At 42.0% G+C, this 18,096-nt stretch overlaps 1 protein-coding gene across 1 annotated transcript; it reads left to right on the top strand.

Moving 5' to 3' along the window:
* The first annotated feature begins 1,278 nt into the window (after positions 1-1,278).
* LOC116939637 (calcineurin subunit B type 1) lies at positions 1,279-17,208 on the top strand. Its single transcript, XM_032948296.2, has 6 exons — positions 1,279-1,595; positions 7,963-8,002; positions 9,283-9,459; positions 10,423-10,482; positions 11,045-11,229; positions 14,114-17,208. Exons 1-6 carry the CDS (start codon positions 1,593-1,595, stop codon positions 14,159-14,161), a joined length of 513 nt encoding a protein of 170 aa, XP_032804187.1. The 5' UTR covers positions 1,279-1,592; the 3' UTR covers positions 14,162-17,208.
* Positions 17,209-18,096: the final 888 nt, after the last annotated feature.

Raw genomic sequence — 18,096 nt, forward strand, 5'->3', positions numbered from 1 at the left:
CTTGCGTCGTTTCATGCGTCCCTTATACTGTTAGGAACGAAGTTGTAAACTGAGTGTACCAGCCTGCAATAGATTAATGTGTCCGTCCGTCCCCTTTCAAAAGCCCCATACTACCGTATACCGGGAAACAATTCCTCATTTTAAAATGCAATTGTTGGCATTTTTCGGCCCAGCCCTTAACGATTTTATGATACATTGCTCCAAAATGAGCAGATTTCAGTCAATAAGGATTTCACCATTCCATTCCTCTACAGAGGTTGATTTGTCCGAAGAACCCTCAACGATTTTGAGGGTAAAAAGGTGGGAAGACGCTCTCAATTTGCACAATTTTACGTAACAATGTCATAATATTGCGCAAAATTCCAATGTTCCTACCAGCCCACCCTGCAGGGACCTGTTCTCGTATCCGTCGCTTCTCGCTCAGCCTTCGCTTCGCTTTGCATCGTTTCAATATTCGTTGTCGCACCTCATGCAAGCCAGCTATAGTTCTAGGATTTGGTGTTACATGTTATTTATGTAGCTTATTGTCAAAATTCGGTCACAGTCCTTGTGATCACTATTACGTTGCAATTATGGCTTTACTTTTTGGTGATTTGGAAAACGTTTTTTTGGTTTGGACATGTTTTGTTTTGTTGTATGACGGAGTTAGACTGATGGCCTTAATCTAAGTTTTGTTGTGGTTGTTGTTGTTGTTGCTTGACTTGCATCCCACTGGGATTTTTTTGCACACAGCGTTGGTGTACGGTGCTATTTTCAGGAATATTTTGCTGTTTTTTTTTCATGGATTTTCTGTTTGCACAGTCGCATAGTCACTTTAAGATGTTTTTCTTGTTCGTGTTTTTTTGTTTGTTGTGGTTGCACCCGATTCAAGAGCCGAATGGCTCACAGGGCTATACCAAAATAAACTGAACTGAACAGGAACGCATCCTCGACGTAAAATGAATGTAAAGTGTGGTCCAGACGTCTTGTGACCCCCCCCCCCCCAACAATTAATTGACCCCCTAAACTTATTTATCATTTGCATATTAATTTATGTTTGAAATAAACCTTACTTAAAACATATGAAGTTTTAGATAATTAAATGGGGAGGTAGTGGTGGGGGGGGGTCACAAAACATCTGGACCACTCTGCACATCCCGGAGAGAGAGAAATTCGCCGATGACGTCACCGCGCGGTAACGTCACCGCGCGTTGGGGGGAAAATCCGATGATGTCATCGCGCACGAGCGCGCTCCACTTACGTCGGCGTCGGGGGGGGGGGAGGAACAAAACGGCGTGCGTGGTGACGTCACGCGCAGGGCGAGACCCGGACGTCAATCGGGCACAGGCGCGCGGTAGCCTCCTCCTCCACCACCACCACCGCCGCCGCCGTCTCCTCCTCCTCCTCCATCGCCCTCCTTCTTCCTCGCTCGGCGCGCAGCTGCCGTCCTCGTCCGCCGCGTCCCCTTCCCCCCCCTCCCGCCGGCCCGCCACGGGGTTCGCGTTCACACCCCCCGCCCGCCGAGAGTTGTAACGTGCGCGCGTTGCGTGTGTGCGTGTGTGGTTTCGTGTCTCTCCTCGCTACACCTCCGTCGCCTCGCCGGGAGTTCCAAGATGGTACGTAGCAGCCGCGGTTCGTGGAGGGAGTGGCGACGGCGGGCGGCGTCGTCGGCGGCGTCGGGGGCGGCGGCGCGGTGTAGTCGCCAAGTCGGTCCTTCGTGCAGTGTTTTAGCGGCCGGGTCGAATCTTTCAGGGCAGGGCCGCTCGTTATATATCGCACTGTACAAACTCACCCGCGAGTGCAGCGGGATAACACTGTACGCACTGTACGTACATTGCGGGTCCGGCCGCGTGCGCCGGTACTTGTTGCGTTGCTTTTTGCAACCACACGCACGGCGTTGTGCCCCCCACACCTCCCCACACCCCCCCACACCTCCCAGGCCGGAACGTTGTGGCCGGGGCCAGCCGGCCGGCCCCGGCTGTACGTTGTGCCGCGCGAGCCAAGTGTGTGGAGCTGTGTGTGGGCACCGGCGACCGGACCAGCACTGCCCTCGTGTACTCGCCCCCGCTCTCTTTCACCGCATGACGGCAATGCAACGAATGGCAACGCTGTCTGTGCCCGCTGAGCGTTGCGTGCTGCGACTTGTGTGGGTTTAACGCGCGTGGGGCGATTACTGGAGGAGAGGCATTCGTTTAACAGGTGCTGTCATTCGGTGAAGTGGCTGGTTGACGATGGCCAGTGACGATTAATTGGTGCGCACCGCACAACTCTGCCCAGGGGCACGCCAATTGTAAGCGGAGTTGCGGTGGTGCCACGCTTCGCGAATGTAATCGTGCAGTGATGGAGCGTACTGCAATGCAGTGACACTGCAGTGGCACTGCACAAGGTCTTTGACGTACAGAAGTTGGATACCGTTGCACGGGTTACCACGCCAGAGTTCTCCACTAGAATACTGTGCAAACCAATTGCCACGGCATGCACAGTTGTGTGTACTGCAGGAGTTAAGTTATTTAATAGAGCCTTGGTATTGTTATTATATACTGCGTGTGTAGTTCACAGGAATCGTATGTTCTGTAGTGCACTGGTACTACGTCATGTAATCCAGGATACTCGTGTGAATTATGTGTGTATGGTTTACCACTAGTCATCAATTATTAATGCATCTCCTTTATCTTGCCTTAACTTATATCCTGTTATTTATCTTATCGTGGGTGAAAATAATCGATGTGCTTTTTAAAAAAAATCGCATCTCAACGCAGCTTTCTCCGGTCATCTCCACTCAGGAATGTGAATTCGCAATATCTTAACCACATCTCTCTGCCATGTCTTCTCATCGCACCACACCTGCCTATTGTCTGCATATCTTGTCATCTCACTACACCTGCCCATTGTCTACATATTTATTCATCGCACTACACCTGCCCATTGTCTACATATCTTCTCATCGCACTACACCTGCCCATTGTCTACATATCTTCTCATCGCACCACACCTGCCTATTGTCTGCATATCTTGTCATCTCACTACACCTGCCCATTGTCTACATATTTATTCATCTCACTACACCTGCCCATTGTCTACATATCTTCTCATCGCACTACACCTGCCCATTGTCTACATATCTTCTCATCGCACTACACCTGCCCATTGTCTACATATCTTCTCATCGCACTACACCTGCCCATTGTCTACATATCTTCTCATCGCACTACACCTGCCCATTGTCTACATATCTTCTCATCGCACTACACCTGCCCATTGTCTACATATCTTATCGCACTACACCTGCCTATTGTCTACATATCTTCTCATCGCACTACACCTGCCCATTGTCTACATATCTTCTCATCGCACAACACCTGCCTATTGTCTACATATCTTCTCATCGCACTACACCTACCCATTGTCTACGTGTTTACTAATCGTTTTTCTCAACTTGCTATATGTCGTGTTTTACTTTTGATTTCCCAACATGTGTCTGTGTGTCTGTTTAACACGGTATGCTTTCGCGACCAATTTGATAAAAAAAAAAGTTTTTTGGGTTCGATTGCGTAAGTTTATGTGGACTGGAAGCGTATTATTAAGTAATACATCTTACAATTACAATGCCTTATAGAAGAAACACATACTAATTCACTGATTACTATTATATCATTACTATACCCCCCCCTCCGCCTCTGATCTCTGCACATGATTGTGACGACCTCCTGCTCACTATTTAAGACAGGAGGCAGGTGGATGGCTTCACTCTTCTGGCAAATCGCCCGTTGATGCTGGTTGATGTAATTACCAGCGAAACGTCGTACCACTAAATTTGTAAATGTTGAGGATTTACTCTGAAGTAGTAACCACTTGGCGTTTTGTTTACGTGACAAGTCCCTTACTAATTGGCTGTGTCGGGTGGTGGAGGCTGAAGACACTTGTGCTTACGCGATCTAACCCGAAAACCTTTTCTATGAATTGTCTATTATGTCTCTGCTTTGCATCTCTCGTCTTGCAACGTATCTGTTTTCTTGTGCGCGATACTTCTCTAAGGGGCCGTCCATAAATGACGTCACGCACCTGGGGGGGGGGGGGGAATGTGACGTCACATCAAAATGCGCAACTTTAAATAAATATAGACAACACGTTCTACTTAATTAAATATACTTTTTAATAAATGTTTTCTCCTACAACATCAGAGTGCAGCGCCACATTAAATACGCACTACAATGACAATAGTTTAAAGCGATTTGAAGCATGTTTTATTTTTAGGTGGCGGTGTGGGTGGGCAGAGCTTTGTGACGTCATATTTGAGGGGGGGGTCTGACTTTTTGTGACGAGAGGGGGGGGGTCAGAAATCGTCCAAAATCGCTTGACGTCATTTATGGACGGCCCCTAATCCCAATATATCGCTATGTCTCTCCTCTAAATCTTTGGGATAGCTTAGCAGGCAGCTTCAAAAGGCCATCACAGGTCTCATCTGGCCTTAAGGCTGCTAATTAAACAACGCTAATGTACTCTGATCACCTTGCAGTGCGGTGGCATGGTGCTGCGGTGCGTTGCTCAATGATAATCGTAACACATAGATAGGTACAGTAAGTTGATTGTAAGCATTGTTGCGCCGCAGCACATTGCTGTGGCACGATCCGTGCAGAAAATATACTGCAACTTTCCCCTCGTCGTCCTGCGTGCCTGCTGCACGCATCAGCAGCAGCAGCAGCAACAGCTGCAGCTGCGTGGAGCCAGCCGGCGCACCTGCCAGGCAGTAAAGCAGATGGTCGTCGTTGTTGGTGAAGCTCCCATTACTCTGCGAGCAGATGGGAGGGGGGCTGGGCCCTCCCAGTTCTCGGCGAAGCTCTTGCGGGGCCGTTGGGAGAGGGCCGCGTTATGCAATTCGTCTGGAGGATGTGGTCAAAGAGTGTCACATGCGACTGAAGTCGTTAAACATTTGACGCCCAGAACGCGCCTGTTGGCAACGTGGTCGCAGCAATGTAACGGGTTGCGATACAGAGAGGAGGCGTTTAAAATGATTGGCGTTGTTAATGCCCCCTTTTTTTTTAACCGAGGAAATTCTCTCCCGAGACTCTTGACGGGTTCTTGTAGTGTAGCGCGTTAAAACTGTATGGCTGAGAAGACTGCATGAGTTGATTAAGGTTCCCATTTAGCACGAGCAAACCTAACGTTAAATAATAATAATATCCTATTTACCATCATTTATTTCGTGGTCGCCTTCTATACGTGTAAGTAATAGGTTAAAGGCACATGTTTTGGACTTCACCCTATGCCCATCCTAGATATATAAGTGCGCTCGTACATGGCCCCATTTCAGTGTCTTAATATCAGTTCCTTAATGACTTGAATTCAAAATGATTAGACATCACCTCCTTGAAATTTTTATTTAACTTTTTTGTTCCATTACAGTGCCACAAAACATGAAATTCAAGTGGTAAAGAGCAAACAGCTAATTTCATGGCCTGACCAAAACTGGTTTTGGCTATATGTAGTTAATGCAAATGACAAATAAGGTATCAGTTTATCTTTTTAAGACCCATGGCAAAACAGTTTAGCTGGAGAGCACACAATTTGTCTAAAGGAATGGTGTCAAGCTTTTATGTTTGGTATAAAAATGTGAATGCTTTCCATCTACATTAACTCATATTTAGAAATGCAAATCGATTGTGGTGTCAACTGTATGTCATTTTGATTGAAAGCTTTCGTGACTGCAGGGATTTCATATTCTTGGTTCTTTCGGTAAAGTCACGTAGAAGGGCAACAATAAAATAATAAAAATATTAAACAATATATTCTTATTTTATTGTTTCCCTTCTACGTGACTTTACCGAAAGAACCCAGAATATGTATGTCATTTGTTGGAAAATTCCTTTGATGGATTTTTTGCTGGCATAAAATGGACTGATGTCTCTCTTGGGGCTGCTTGTGGTGAATACTTTGCTCACTGATTTGAGGCCCAGATGAAGGTATGCTGTGCCAAAGTGTGGGTGGAGGAGCTGTGGGTCCAGGAGCATTGCAGCAGAGAAAAGTGCCGTAAAAGTATTAAATTATACATAACTTGAGTTGTGCTTGGAGCACTTTCAAGTTTGACATTCCACTTTCCCACTTTGCCCCTGTTACAATATGGTTCTTGGGGCTCGTTGAATGCACTCGGCGATTAGCACAACTGACAGATACACTTTGCACAAGTAGTGAAATTAAAAGCACAAGAAGCAACCGTGCATTGTGCTATGATGCTGCTGCAAGGCAGACCTACTAGGATTTATACTCTTTGGTTCTATTCGGTAAAGTCACGTAGGTAAAACAAATTAAAATAAATTGAAATAAAATGAAACAATTAAAACACGACGTTTCGGAGGCAAAGCAAGCTTCCGTCTTTAGGTGGAACCAGTCGCAGCAAAATCGCTGCACCAAGTGGTGAGGTTCTGGGAACCTCGAGCTTACATACAGGTTGAGGGGCCATGTAGGGGACTTTAGTGGAGTGCGGAGCTGAGTTAATCCGTCTGTTGTGTAGATGGGTCATTGTGTGTGTGCAATATAAACGGGAAAAAAATATAAGAAAATTTAAAGAAGATCGTCGAGGTTGTGCTGTACGGGGGCAGTAGAAAAAATGGAAATAGAAAAGTTCGGAAAAAAAGAGTTTGGTATACCACTGCTTGAAATTGCTCTTAGAAATTAGTTAACGTTTGTTATGATTTAAAACGTCTTTCTGAGGATCTGGGAACCTCGAGTTTAAATACAGGTTAAAGGTGGGGGAGGGGGGGCATGTAGGGGACTTTAGTGGAGTGCGGAGCTGAGTTTATCCGTCTTTTGTGTTTTATTTTATTTCAATTTATTTTAATTAGTTTTACCTACGTGACTTTACCGAATAGAACCAAAGGAGTATGAATCCTTGCAGTCACGAAAGCTTCAAATCTAGAATTAACTACTACGATTTGCCCACCTCTCAAGAAGTGGCCGTCATTCACACTCCGTGGCTAGGCGCACAGTCACTTGTTATTTTAGTTCATGTAAGTGTCGATGAAAAGGCGACAGCCATTTCAGAGGTTTAGTTGGGAACATGGCTGTTAATGTTCCTAAATCTCCATGTGGTCGGCTACATACAGTTCAGTATTAATCAAAGTACGCGTGTCTACCTTTCAAATAAGCAAAGAAAGCCTTCAGCTTGAAGCACAAATTCCATTCTTTTTTTTTTAAATACGATAACTCTTCATTTCTTTCAAAGTGGCGCTGATTTTTATCTACCGCCAAAAGGATTATTGCTTAAGTTAACCCCCCCCCCCCACAGCAACTCTTTCACAATTGGTGAAATATAAATGACTAATCTCTTTTACAGAACCACCCAGCCTAATCTCGTTAAGTTCCAATAATATCCGTGTACAGTACATGTAAAACTGCCTCATCATCGATATGGGAGTTATTGCCCTGTGATAGTGTAATCGTTCGAATTTACTTTCCTGCTTCTTAAACAGAGCTTCGGAAAATCAGTTGGTGTACAAGAAAGTGTTCGTAACGTTTATATTCACAACTCAATTTTTTTTTAAGATAGAGGCCATGCATTGTTATATTCAAACCTTCAACTTACTATGATCACAATTTCTCAACAGCCACTTCACAGCCACAACACTCATTTGTATTGCGTCACAGTTGTACTGGGCAGATGTGGGGTTTAAACACCTGGACCATTGCATACCATGTTTATAGAGCGTGACACTGTTGACATTTACCAGTTGTGCCTGTTGGGCTTAAAATATATATTTATATATTTCATTGCTTTTGATAATCTAGACTCGGGCTGGAGGGAAGGGTGTGGTGTGGTTTGCCAATGTATTTCTACATTTTCACAAAGCGATTTTCAAAGCACTTTGGCGAAAAATGATCATAGGTGCGTTTGGTACGACATGCAATAAATATAATTGCATCTCTACAAAGGCAGAAATGTGACTACTGGTGTTTTTTAATTAACTTACTCTTTGTGTGTATTGACAGGGTAACGAGAGCAGCTACCCACTGGAAATGTGCTCCCATTGTAAGTTCTATAGAGTCATGGAACACTTAAGTTAACCCGTCACCTCTTCAGATTGCAGCATTTTTCCCCAATGTGGCAGAATGTCTGCCTTTTGTTGCCTTCTGTACCCAATCACGCACTGGCGTTTGCCTACATTTTTAATCATCGGTCTTGCGCCAAAAGCAACTTCTCACATCGTGAGGATGTGTAACCTCCAGCTTTTGCTCTCTTTTCATCTTGCAGAGATGTGTGATTCTTTATTTGCCGACTTGTTGTAAAATGTGAGCAATGTCTATTGCATTGGCTCGCGGCTTAAGTGTCAACCTCTCCGAATGTGTTTTACCCAGAGCAATACGGCTGTTGGGAGCTGCACACCATTTGGCCGTTCCTTGTCTCTTATCTGGCAGAACAAAAAAGCACCTAACCGAATTTGCGCGTGATGGTCATTGTACGTGGCTGATTTTAATCAGTAAGTGAATTAGGTTATACGGAACTACAGTGTATTCAAAAAAATATTTTAAAATACTCTAATTTTTTTGCAAGGAAACAGTCACACTTTTCAAGCGTTGCACTAGAATTTTTCGCTCAAATAATAAACTCTTGAATCAGGGAGGGCTTTTTAATATGAATATAAGAGCACAATAAGATCACGCAAATGTAAAATATTATAAGTGTAATTTAATGGGTGTTAGATTATTTGTTTTTATTCACAACAATGATGTAATGTTTAAGACACACTCCCATAAATAGGCCTGTTGGACATGATAATGTTCTAATGAGTCGGATACATTTAAATTCGCCTATGTTTATTGTGATAGAAAATCTCATTGAAATAACTTTACTTTATCAGAGCAGACCTGTGTTATGTTTGATTCGGACCTGTATATAAATGTAATATACAATACTTTTCCATTTCGCCAAAGACATGGGCATATAGTATCATATGATTGTCAATACTGTTTTATAATCACATTTTTGTCAAACATTTTATTAAAGGTTCACTCCAAGGCCCCGTACAATATATAATACACACAATTTGTAACATCGTTCACTCTGTTCAACTGCAACATCTTGCAATTAACCTGTAACAGTGACACAAATAAACGTAGTAAAATTGTGCAAAAAAATAGTAATTCGTTATCAAAGGCCGTAGGCGTTTTATATTGGGATGACACTTATGGTAATGTTTGTAAATCATTTCTGACTGAAGTGGCCTGGTTGTAAAAACGCAATAAGACTGGTTATAATACATGTTGCGAGTTATTGATTGATGCCCTGCTGCTATCATCGCAACACTCCAGTTGACGCAGACGAGATCAAGCGTTTGGGCAAGCGCTTCCGCAAATTGGACCTGGACGGCTCGGGCTCACTGAGCGTGGAAGAGTTCATGTCGCTGCCTGAGCTCCAACAGAACCCGCTCGTCCAACGCGTCATAGACATCTTTGACACAGATGGCAACGGGGAGGTGGATTTTAAAGGTGTGCTGTTGGTGGAACGTAGACAATTGTAATTAATGAGAGGAATATGCTGCACTTTTAGGGTGTTCATCATTCGCACCACTTTGTAACAGACAAAATTTAAGTTATATCATTCCTCTATTTTGTTTTCTCCTCTGAAGGGCAATTTATTAAAATATCCGTTGGTGAATTTTTCTGTGTTAAGACATTGTTAATGACTGGTTAAGGGGTGAATTTAGTCTGTACTTGCAGACCACTTTCAAAGTAGTTCCTTTATTTTTTTATGGGTATTTCATTCTTCATCAGTTGTACCATAGTTTAAACAGCCACTTTTTTAACTCATATTTTTTTGGGGGAACCCCTTTTCAACAGCAGATGATTAGTTATGAAATGAGTGAGGTGGTATTTAGAGATTTTTGTATTATTCAGTGGGTTATCCCACTAAAACTGTGGCGATCTGTCCATTAATTTCTCCGTGCCTATCTCTTGAATCAGCAGGCACAGTTTTACATTTACCCAAATTAGCACAAAACATACATGTACCGATGTTTTGTTTTTATCGCTGGTGATCCAGCTTGGACGAATTCACTACGCACATCAATGCTGTTGTATGTTGTGTGGAAGCCTGGAAATTGATCCTAAGAATAGTACTGAATCTGTGGTCTTACATGACCCGAGAGGTGGGCATGATTTAGGTACCCCAACTCTTTCTGTGGTTTTAATTGACTGCTATTTTCTCCGACCAGTAATACATTTGCAAAGGCATTTTAGGGGCTACTGTTTCTGTACAACCGTCTTTTAACATGTCGGTGCCGTGCTGGCATAGCAGCCCAAGTGTAGGTTTTGATGCTCTGCTGCCTTCAGCTCATATAACCTGTTTCATCATCGTGCTTGTTGGAGCAGGAATTTAGTGTTTTTTTTCTATCGTATACCAATAAATGTCAAAGGTTTAAGGTTTACATGTTTGCTCACTGTCTCCTGCAGAGTTTATTGAAGGCGTGTCACAATTCAGCGTAAAAGGGGATAAAGAGCAAAAACTACGCTGTAAGTATTCTGTGAGACTATTTTAAAAAAAAATTTGTTTACAATTTAAATCGTAGTTACTTTTAAGCAATCGGTGACTCCTATAGTTTAATATATAGGGGTAAACTACATACTATTTATTTTAAACAAAAGGCATTAAAATGTCCCCCATTAACGAATGGGTGTCACAAGACAGTTATATTTATGGTTGGGAAGTGGAGCTGTGTTGCAGTGGTTCAAGCATGCGCAATGAACCCTTTTACCTAAATTTGATTCCCAGCCACATTTAACATTGGTGGCAAGTGATACCTGAGCTCCTACTGGCATCCTCTCCGTCACCAAACTGCACTGAACAGCTTGTTGAAGTGTGGTCAAACAATCCTATGACCAACATGGCATCGGGGGGAGGCCTTCATCCACAAGTGGATTGAAAAAGCGCCACAAATTAGTTTGTTTATGAAAACACGTTGACTTATGACTATTGACTTATGACTATTGGCTGTTCAATGATGCTACAGAATCTGTAGCATCATTGTCATGGGGTGTCTTATAATGCTAAATATTTTTTTCTGTGCACATGAAGTTGCATTCAGAATTTACGACATGGACCGAGATGGCTACATCTCCAATGGGGAGCTCTTCCAGGTGCTCAAGATGATGGTGGGAAACAACCTGAAGGACACACAGCTGCAGCAGATTGTTGACAAGACTATCATCAATGCCGACAAGGATGGCGACGGGCGGATATCTTTTGAGGAGTTCTGCGAGGTGAGCATATTACAATACAAATAATAAAAACACGTCAAATATTGATTCTTATCTATTCCTCAGCAACCAAAGGGAAAGCCATAAACATACTGAGATGATACTGTAAGAGTCGACTGGAGGCCACGTTTCGATTGTGTAACAGTCACAGGATTGATCAGAATGCAGGAAGTAATGGCCTGGTTTTGTCACTCGAAGGGCATTGGCTGGGTTCGTCTCTTTGACTTGATTTATCCAGAACGGCCTCTTGAGATTCCAGTCTCAGGGGAATGTGATGTTCGGCCAATTCCTAAATTGAAGATGGTTGTGCACAGGAGTAAATTGGAGTTCCAAGTGAAGATGGGAGGTATGGATAACATTTAAAAAGCAAGAAGGAAACAAATACACATTTGTCAGTACCCTGCTTTCTGTACTACGATCTTCTGTAGCTGTACTACGATCTTCTGTAGCTGTGCATATTGGAACTTTCACTCATTTGGTGACGTTTGACTTTGTAGCCCTGCATTATTTATTTCACTGTCACAGTTTTTGTGTGACCCACAACCCCCCCACCTCCAAAATGCCAGAATTCAGGCTTGGACGTGGCAGCTACCTGATTGTATCTCAACGCAGCTTTGCTGTGTCAAGTTAGAGTGCAACAAGTTATTTTAAGAAATATCAATTTGCTAATGTGGGACTTTACTCGGTAAAGCCCAGTAATAATTGCCGAAGATGCATGGCTCTTACTGTAAAAAGTTCCAGAGTAGAAACATAATTCACTTCTTGTCTTGTGATATAAAAATGTACGTATAATTCGTGATGGCAAAAAAAATTAAGTACAAAATTATTTTAACATTTTCACATCCAGGACAATCTGCCCAACCACACATTGAGATGTTCATGTCGGCGTGCATCGATGAATGGACGTTGGCATAACGAAGCAATTGTGCGCAAGTTTGCAGTCGTGGCTGTAATACCGACGTGCAATGGTCTACTCTCATCTTATATACAATCCCTTTTACTTTTTACAATAAGACATTCGGAACAAATACTTGTACTTTAGTCCTCTGCCCAAAGCTATTTCTTGGACTCAAATGCCCTCCATCATGTTCGTTCTAAAGCTTTTATTTTATATATGCCCACTCCCACCTCCTTTAAGTCTACAAGCAGTATTTATTTCCGTCTCTTTGGCACATTTGCAACATTCCTTCTTTCACTACTTCAGAAATGTCTACACTATGTGCTTGCTTGAAAGTAAATATCGACAAGAATTTTCGACATGACCTTCTGAACATGGTGTGGATGCCAACATCCAATTTTAACTTCCTGAAACTGAAACCACAGTTTGTAACCACATAGGAGATTTGTCACTGCCTGCAACCACTCCTCACTTATTTTAAAACACTGCACGATATACCAATTTCCCCAATTTGTCGGTGTGATAGCACAGAAAAGAACGTGTATTATTGTGATTGAGATGACTTAGTGAAAACCTTTGCCATATCGATAATGAATGTGCTCAAATTACTTTGTTAATTTAGTCATACCTCTTGAGTCTTATCATTCTTCCGAGAAACGACGTCTACTATAATGGATCATATATGTGGCTCGTAGAATTTCGAGACCATTTTAAGTAATTTGAGTTTGTGATCTTGATGTGCATTCGATGAAAAACGGGTTTCAGTGTTACTAATAGGCCTTATTTTGTAGCTATGTACCCAGACCATCTTTAATTGTTAAAGTACACTTGAGAACAGTTTTTGAATATAAAAATGTGGCATCATTCCATGATTGAGGTATTTCATTTTTATTTAAACATTTGGTAAATAGGTCCACTTAATGTATTCCAGTTTAACTGGTCCTGCGTATTTTATGTCCACACTTATGCCACCTTGTCCCCAGGACCTTTTTTATTCTGTGAACGACAGTATTTACTTTTTCAGTTGCAATATTTGGAACATCCTCATCTTCATCTGGCACATGGTTTGGGTCCTGGGATATGTGAATTATTTTACAAAAAAAAACACAATTCCTCCAATAATGTTATCTCTGATCATATGTTATGCATCCATCTATTTACCTAAAGGGCTACCATTTGTGAATTTCCAATCATCAACCTCTTTTTGATGTCTTGATGCTCCCATTGGTTTCTGTGATGTCAAACGTTTTAGTATTGTCCTCTGTTTTTTTATTCTCATTTTATCCTGAATTGTTGTACAGAGTTTTGTTTATTCAATATTTTGCCTAACATTTAACTTTTATTACATTTCCTCTCTCAACATGCACGATTCATTGTTGCATTGGAAGACAATGAGATATTGCAACTGCTTGGGAAGACCTTTATCCATCAGTGAATAGAGCATGGCTGATGATGACCTAGGCTGTCAGACAAGAGTTTAAAACGTAAATTAGAAAATAATTTACATGGGCACTTCATTGACACCACTGGGCTTTGGCTCCAATACTGTTTAATATCACTGTAGTTAAGTCACGAGAGTATTTCAAACTGCAGGTATTGTGGTTAATGCAGACATGAATCCTTGTAAAAAGGTTTCAGTTTTGTTGCCAGAAAAAAGGGGAAAAACCCTATTATTACATTTTGGTACTGGCAAAGGAGGTCTAATGATGTGTTTCACAGTCTCCTTTTCTGTTTAATATGCCTTTCAACATGCTAGACATCTTGACACAAAGCCTAGGTGATACCTAGAAGATAAATGCTATTAGGTTATTGTTTTTATTCTTCAAGCATTTTTTCACAGCTCATTGCCATTGTTTTCAGCACCTGGCTGTTGCTCTTGGCAACATGTTCTCAGTGGCCAAACATCTCCAACCTCTTGCTTTCTGATCACAGTACGTGTCTACAGAACGCGTCTACAGAACGCAATCGTTGACCGTCTATTCGTTTCAGGTTGTTGGCGGTATGGACATCCACAAGAAGATGGTGGTGGATGTTTGAAGTCTCCGCCCACCTCCTTCATCTTCCCCTCTCGCTGGCCTGCCAGGGAGCTGCGCCCTGCTGCCCACCGCTAGTATTGCGCGTCCCTCTCTCTCGCAGAAGTCCCCATTCCGGGGCTTGGTGAGATCTCATTCAGCAGATAGGGTTTTCCCCCCCTCTTGTAACGCATATCCACAAAACGAGCTTCACGTCGCGTCGGTGGCCACAAACGTACCCCCGCGGCCACGCGGACGAATTGATGCATGCAAATATTAGCAAGCGTTGAGCGGCTGGTCAATTAGTCCTTCAATCCTGACATTCAGATTGGTGCACAGCATCAGATATTAGTGTTCTCATAAGGGAAGTCTTAAAATCCCATTGTCAGCGTATGACAAGTGGATTGTTATTAGTTGCGCATTCTTTTTTTTAAGGGAGAGAGGAAACAATGGCTGTGTTAGGCGATGTTAACTTTCAAAAATAATTACCAATCGTATTGCTGTGAGAAGTGGGCCATTGCATTGGTTGCAAGTGTTAAGAGTAGGTGGCATATTCTGAACTTTGTCCGTGTTCGTAGGGTTGTGTGCATTGATTTGGGCGGTGAACCATGCGCATGGCAGAAGGTCACATTTAAAAATAAAACCGGTGGCTTTTAAAAAATGATGCGGTGTATGCCGTATACACATCTGCATCACTTGGCATGTGTAAAGTAGGAAATTACATTTTTCCTTTGCCGTTTCATGAAATGCTGTTAACTGGGAATGACTCAAGTCAGTTCCATCTGAGAAGTGTTTACTTCCTGTTACATGCAAGGTTTACTTCCGTGTCACAAAAAGTGTTTAACTTTTTTAAACAAGGCAGCATCAATTATTTTTGACAGGGGCATTATAATAAAAGCCTTTGTTACAGCTTCGCTCATATTTCCATGCGCAAAATATTTTTATTATTATTTGGTACGCATAGCTTTGTGTCAGGGGGTCAAACGATAATTGGGAGTCAAAGGAATCCACATAGTAATTTCCACAGTCTTAAGTATTTGGTGGTGTTAATTTCATAAATGTGAATTGCTCCAATGTGGAGCATGCCAATTTCAGATACCTCTGTTGGCCACATCTGGTGTGAGGGACTTTGGAAATGTGATGCAGATTTCTTTACGCTCCTTGCATGAGGCCTAAGATGTGTCTCTTGACGGTCCACGGTGTCTGCTGCTGGTTTCGTTAGACAAAAACCAAACGAAGAAGAAAAAAAACAAACGTGCTAAATCTTTTGTGGCATCAGAACAACATGTGCAGTGTTGTACCACTGTCGTGTTGTGTGTGCTCCGTTGTAAAGTGGAAGGCTTTCATAATTTTGTTCAATTCACGTAGTACTGTCTCGTAGTGTGTATAGATCTGTGATGAATAATGTTGCGCAAGTTCATTGTATGCTGTGCGCTCGATTGTTTCTCTGGTTGGTGCTGTCGGGGAAGACTTGCATGGTCTTAAAGTTACGGGAACACGGGGGTCATTCCGTCAAAAATAAACCTAGATTCAGAAGATGGGCCACAAAGGGAGGCTTGCTGCACCACTATTCCTGCCAAGCAAGATATTTTCACGTTTTAACTGCTGTGGTCTATACAGGTGAAGCAACCTTGAAGTGCTTGCTATGGCCATTTCAAATTTTCAGTAACATTTCAGTTTGATAAAAGATTAAAAACACCACATTCACTCCGTACCAAAATGAGTTATGTAATGGTTTTATGTGACCGTTTTAAGGCTGCAATTCTACAATATATGTCCACACCTTTTCACCAGCATGACAAGATAGGCATATGATTTAAATTATGAAATGTTAATGCCTAATACATACATGTCTCCTTACCATGCTGGTAAATATCACAAAACAAGGAGTAGAAATCTAGTCTTCTGGAACTAAGTCTCAAGCCACTGCTCCTGAATAAGTGGCCTCGTGTTCCCATATATTAATCATTTGTAAATTTGAGTTTGGAATGCAGTTGTGGCTATAGGCTGCAACACACATATGAATGCTTCTTGTCTTATACATGCTTTCACTTTTGTTTATTCAAATTGTGTTTTCTCTTTCCCAATTTCATATGGTTTATGCTCTTACTAAAATCATGGTATTATAATTATGGGTATAGTTGAATACTTGAGTTGAACCGTAATAAGAGAACATTAAGATAGGTTATAATGTACGGATGATCTCTGACATGACTTGTCAAAATAAGATTCCTACGGTGACTTGTTTTGTTACTGCCGTGCGCAAACTTTGCTCGGGGTGTTCCGCTGCCACAAGCTAAGCTTGGTTTCCTGGATGAGAACTGGTCTGCAATTGACAAGTCATGTCATTTTTCATTAATGTCAGAATCTGGAACTTTTTTTACACAAACATTTTTTGGGGTAATTTAGAACCGAGTAAGGATTGGGTCACTGGGCAAAAAGGACACATCTCAAGCAACCAGTTCTTGAGTTGAGCTATTACGTGTTCGGCCCAACCTAAATCTCAAATTCAATCGCCATGATTAAAGTGTCTGATTATAGTTGGGCCTCGTGTGATATGGCCCAAACTCGTGGACTCGACCTATGACCTAAATATCACTTTTCTTTTTAATACAGTATCTACTCTCACATAGGATGGAATTGTGCGCATTCAAAATGCGCTCCAGAAAGAAAGATTGTTGTTTACAAGACTGAGTTGAGGAACGTGTACCTACGTTGCGTCTTAAGTTAATCAAAAGATGGCAAACGTTTACAACGAAGGCTCACTGTGTTCTTTGGAAAACTGACCTGGGCCTCTATGCTGGATTTTTTTTGTCTTATCCTCCGTTTTGTGTTCTAACTGTACTCCCATTCGCTGCGCACATCCGTAACAATGAGCTGCCCGGGGCAGTATCTTTAACTCTTTTTTTAATTTGAATCATGCAGCAGCGGTTACTTGCATGGCTCGCAGTGCTTCATTTGGGACGGCACACCATCTGACTAACTTCTGTATCCATGTATCTGTGTTAAGGAATGTGGTTTTGCATAATGTTTTTACTAAAATAAAAGTTAAAAACCAAAAATGGAATATAACGGGACGTTTCATTTTTTTTGTCCAGCTCTCGCATAAAGACATGTTAGGAAATGTATCCTCCCAGGTGACTTGAAATGCTTCGAGCGCACACACACACACACACGTTTGAATCTTTAACGAACAAAACATCACCTCAATATTGGCCGTGATATATTTTCAAAGTTTCGCTTTTAGCGAAGAATTGGCCATGTGCATGACGTTCAATAACATTGGTGATTATGAGTGTTGCATTTGTGAGTTGATTTTTTTGTGGACGCTTATTGTCCTGCTGTGTTAAATAACGTAGCAGTGTGTATTGCGTCTAACTTGTACTTGCAGAACCAGTTTTTTTACATGTGGTTTTTTGAAAGGGGGGAAGTGTAATCTCAAGTGACAGTTTGTTTAAAAATACATGCTTATATGTGACTGCATCGACGGCTACAGGGTGCAATTGCTCTTATTGCGTTTGCCATGCATTTCAGATATATATTTAAAACGTCCCAACTCAAAACAAAAGGTAACTTTTATGCCAAACAAACGTGTGTGTATGTGTGTAAAAGTCTACTTTGCCAAGATTTAAATATGGCTTATGTTAATTTTCCAGAAAGTTCTGCAATATTTTCAATTACAGCTGTCTCCTCCCTTGCACTGTAATTCTATTGTCACCAGATCATCTTGAACTTGGGAAATGGGGTGTAGCTTGTTGGAGGCCAGTAAAAAAAAGACGTTAATATATTGTTTGAAAAAAAGATACATTTTACCGATGTGCAATCAGTGACGAATTATATTCACACAGTTGGCAACGTATGGTATGAAGGAAGGTCCATATACATTTATTGTGGATGTACAGTGGTTCAGTATAAGCGGCAATACATGCCACAGTAAGACCATTTAGATTCAATTGAGGT

This window comes from Petromyzon marinus, chromosome 6 (assembly GCF_048934315.1).
Source record: "Petromyzon marinus isolate PM22_M1 ecotype Great Lakes invasive population chromosome 6, UKy_Petmar_22M1.pri1.0, whole genome shotgun sequence".
Taxonomy (NCBI): domain Eukaryota; kingdom Metazoa; phylum Chordata; class Hyperoartia; order Petromyzontiformes; family Petromyzontidae; genus Petromyzon; species Petromyzon marinus.

Excerpts from the sequence above, each read along its gene's own strand:
- LOC116939637 (XM_032948296.2), top strand. Across the intron at positions 8,003-9,282 it reads ACTGGAAATGTGCTCCCATT|TTGACGCAGACGAGATCAAG; the intron begins GTAAGTTCTATA and ends GCAACACTCCAG. Across the intron at positions 9,460-10,422 it reads CGGGGAGGTGGATTTTAAAG|AGTTTATTGAAGGCGTGTCA; the intron begins GTGTGCTGTTGG and ends TGTCTCCTGCAG.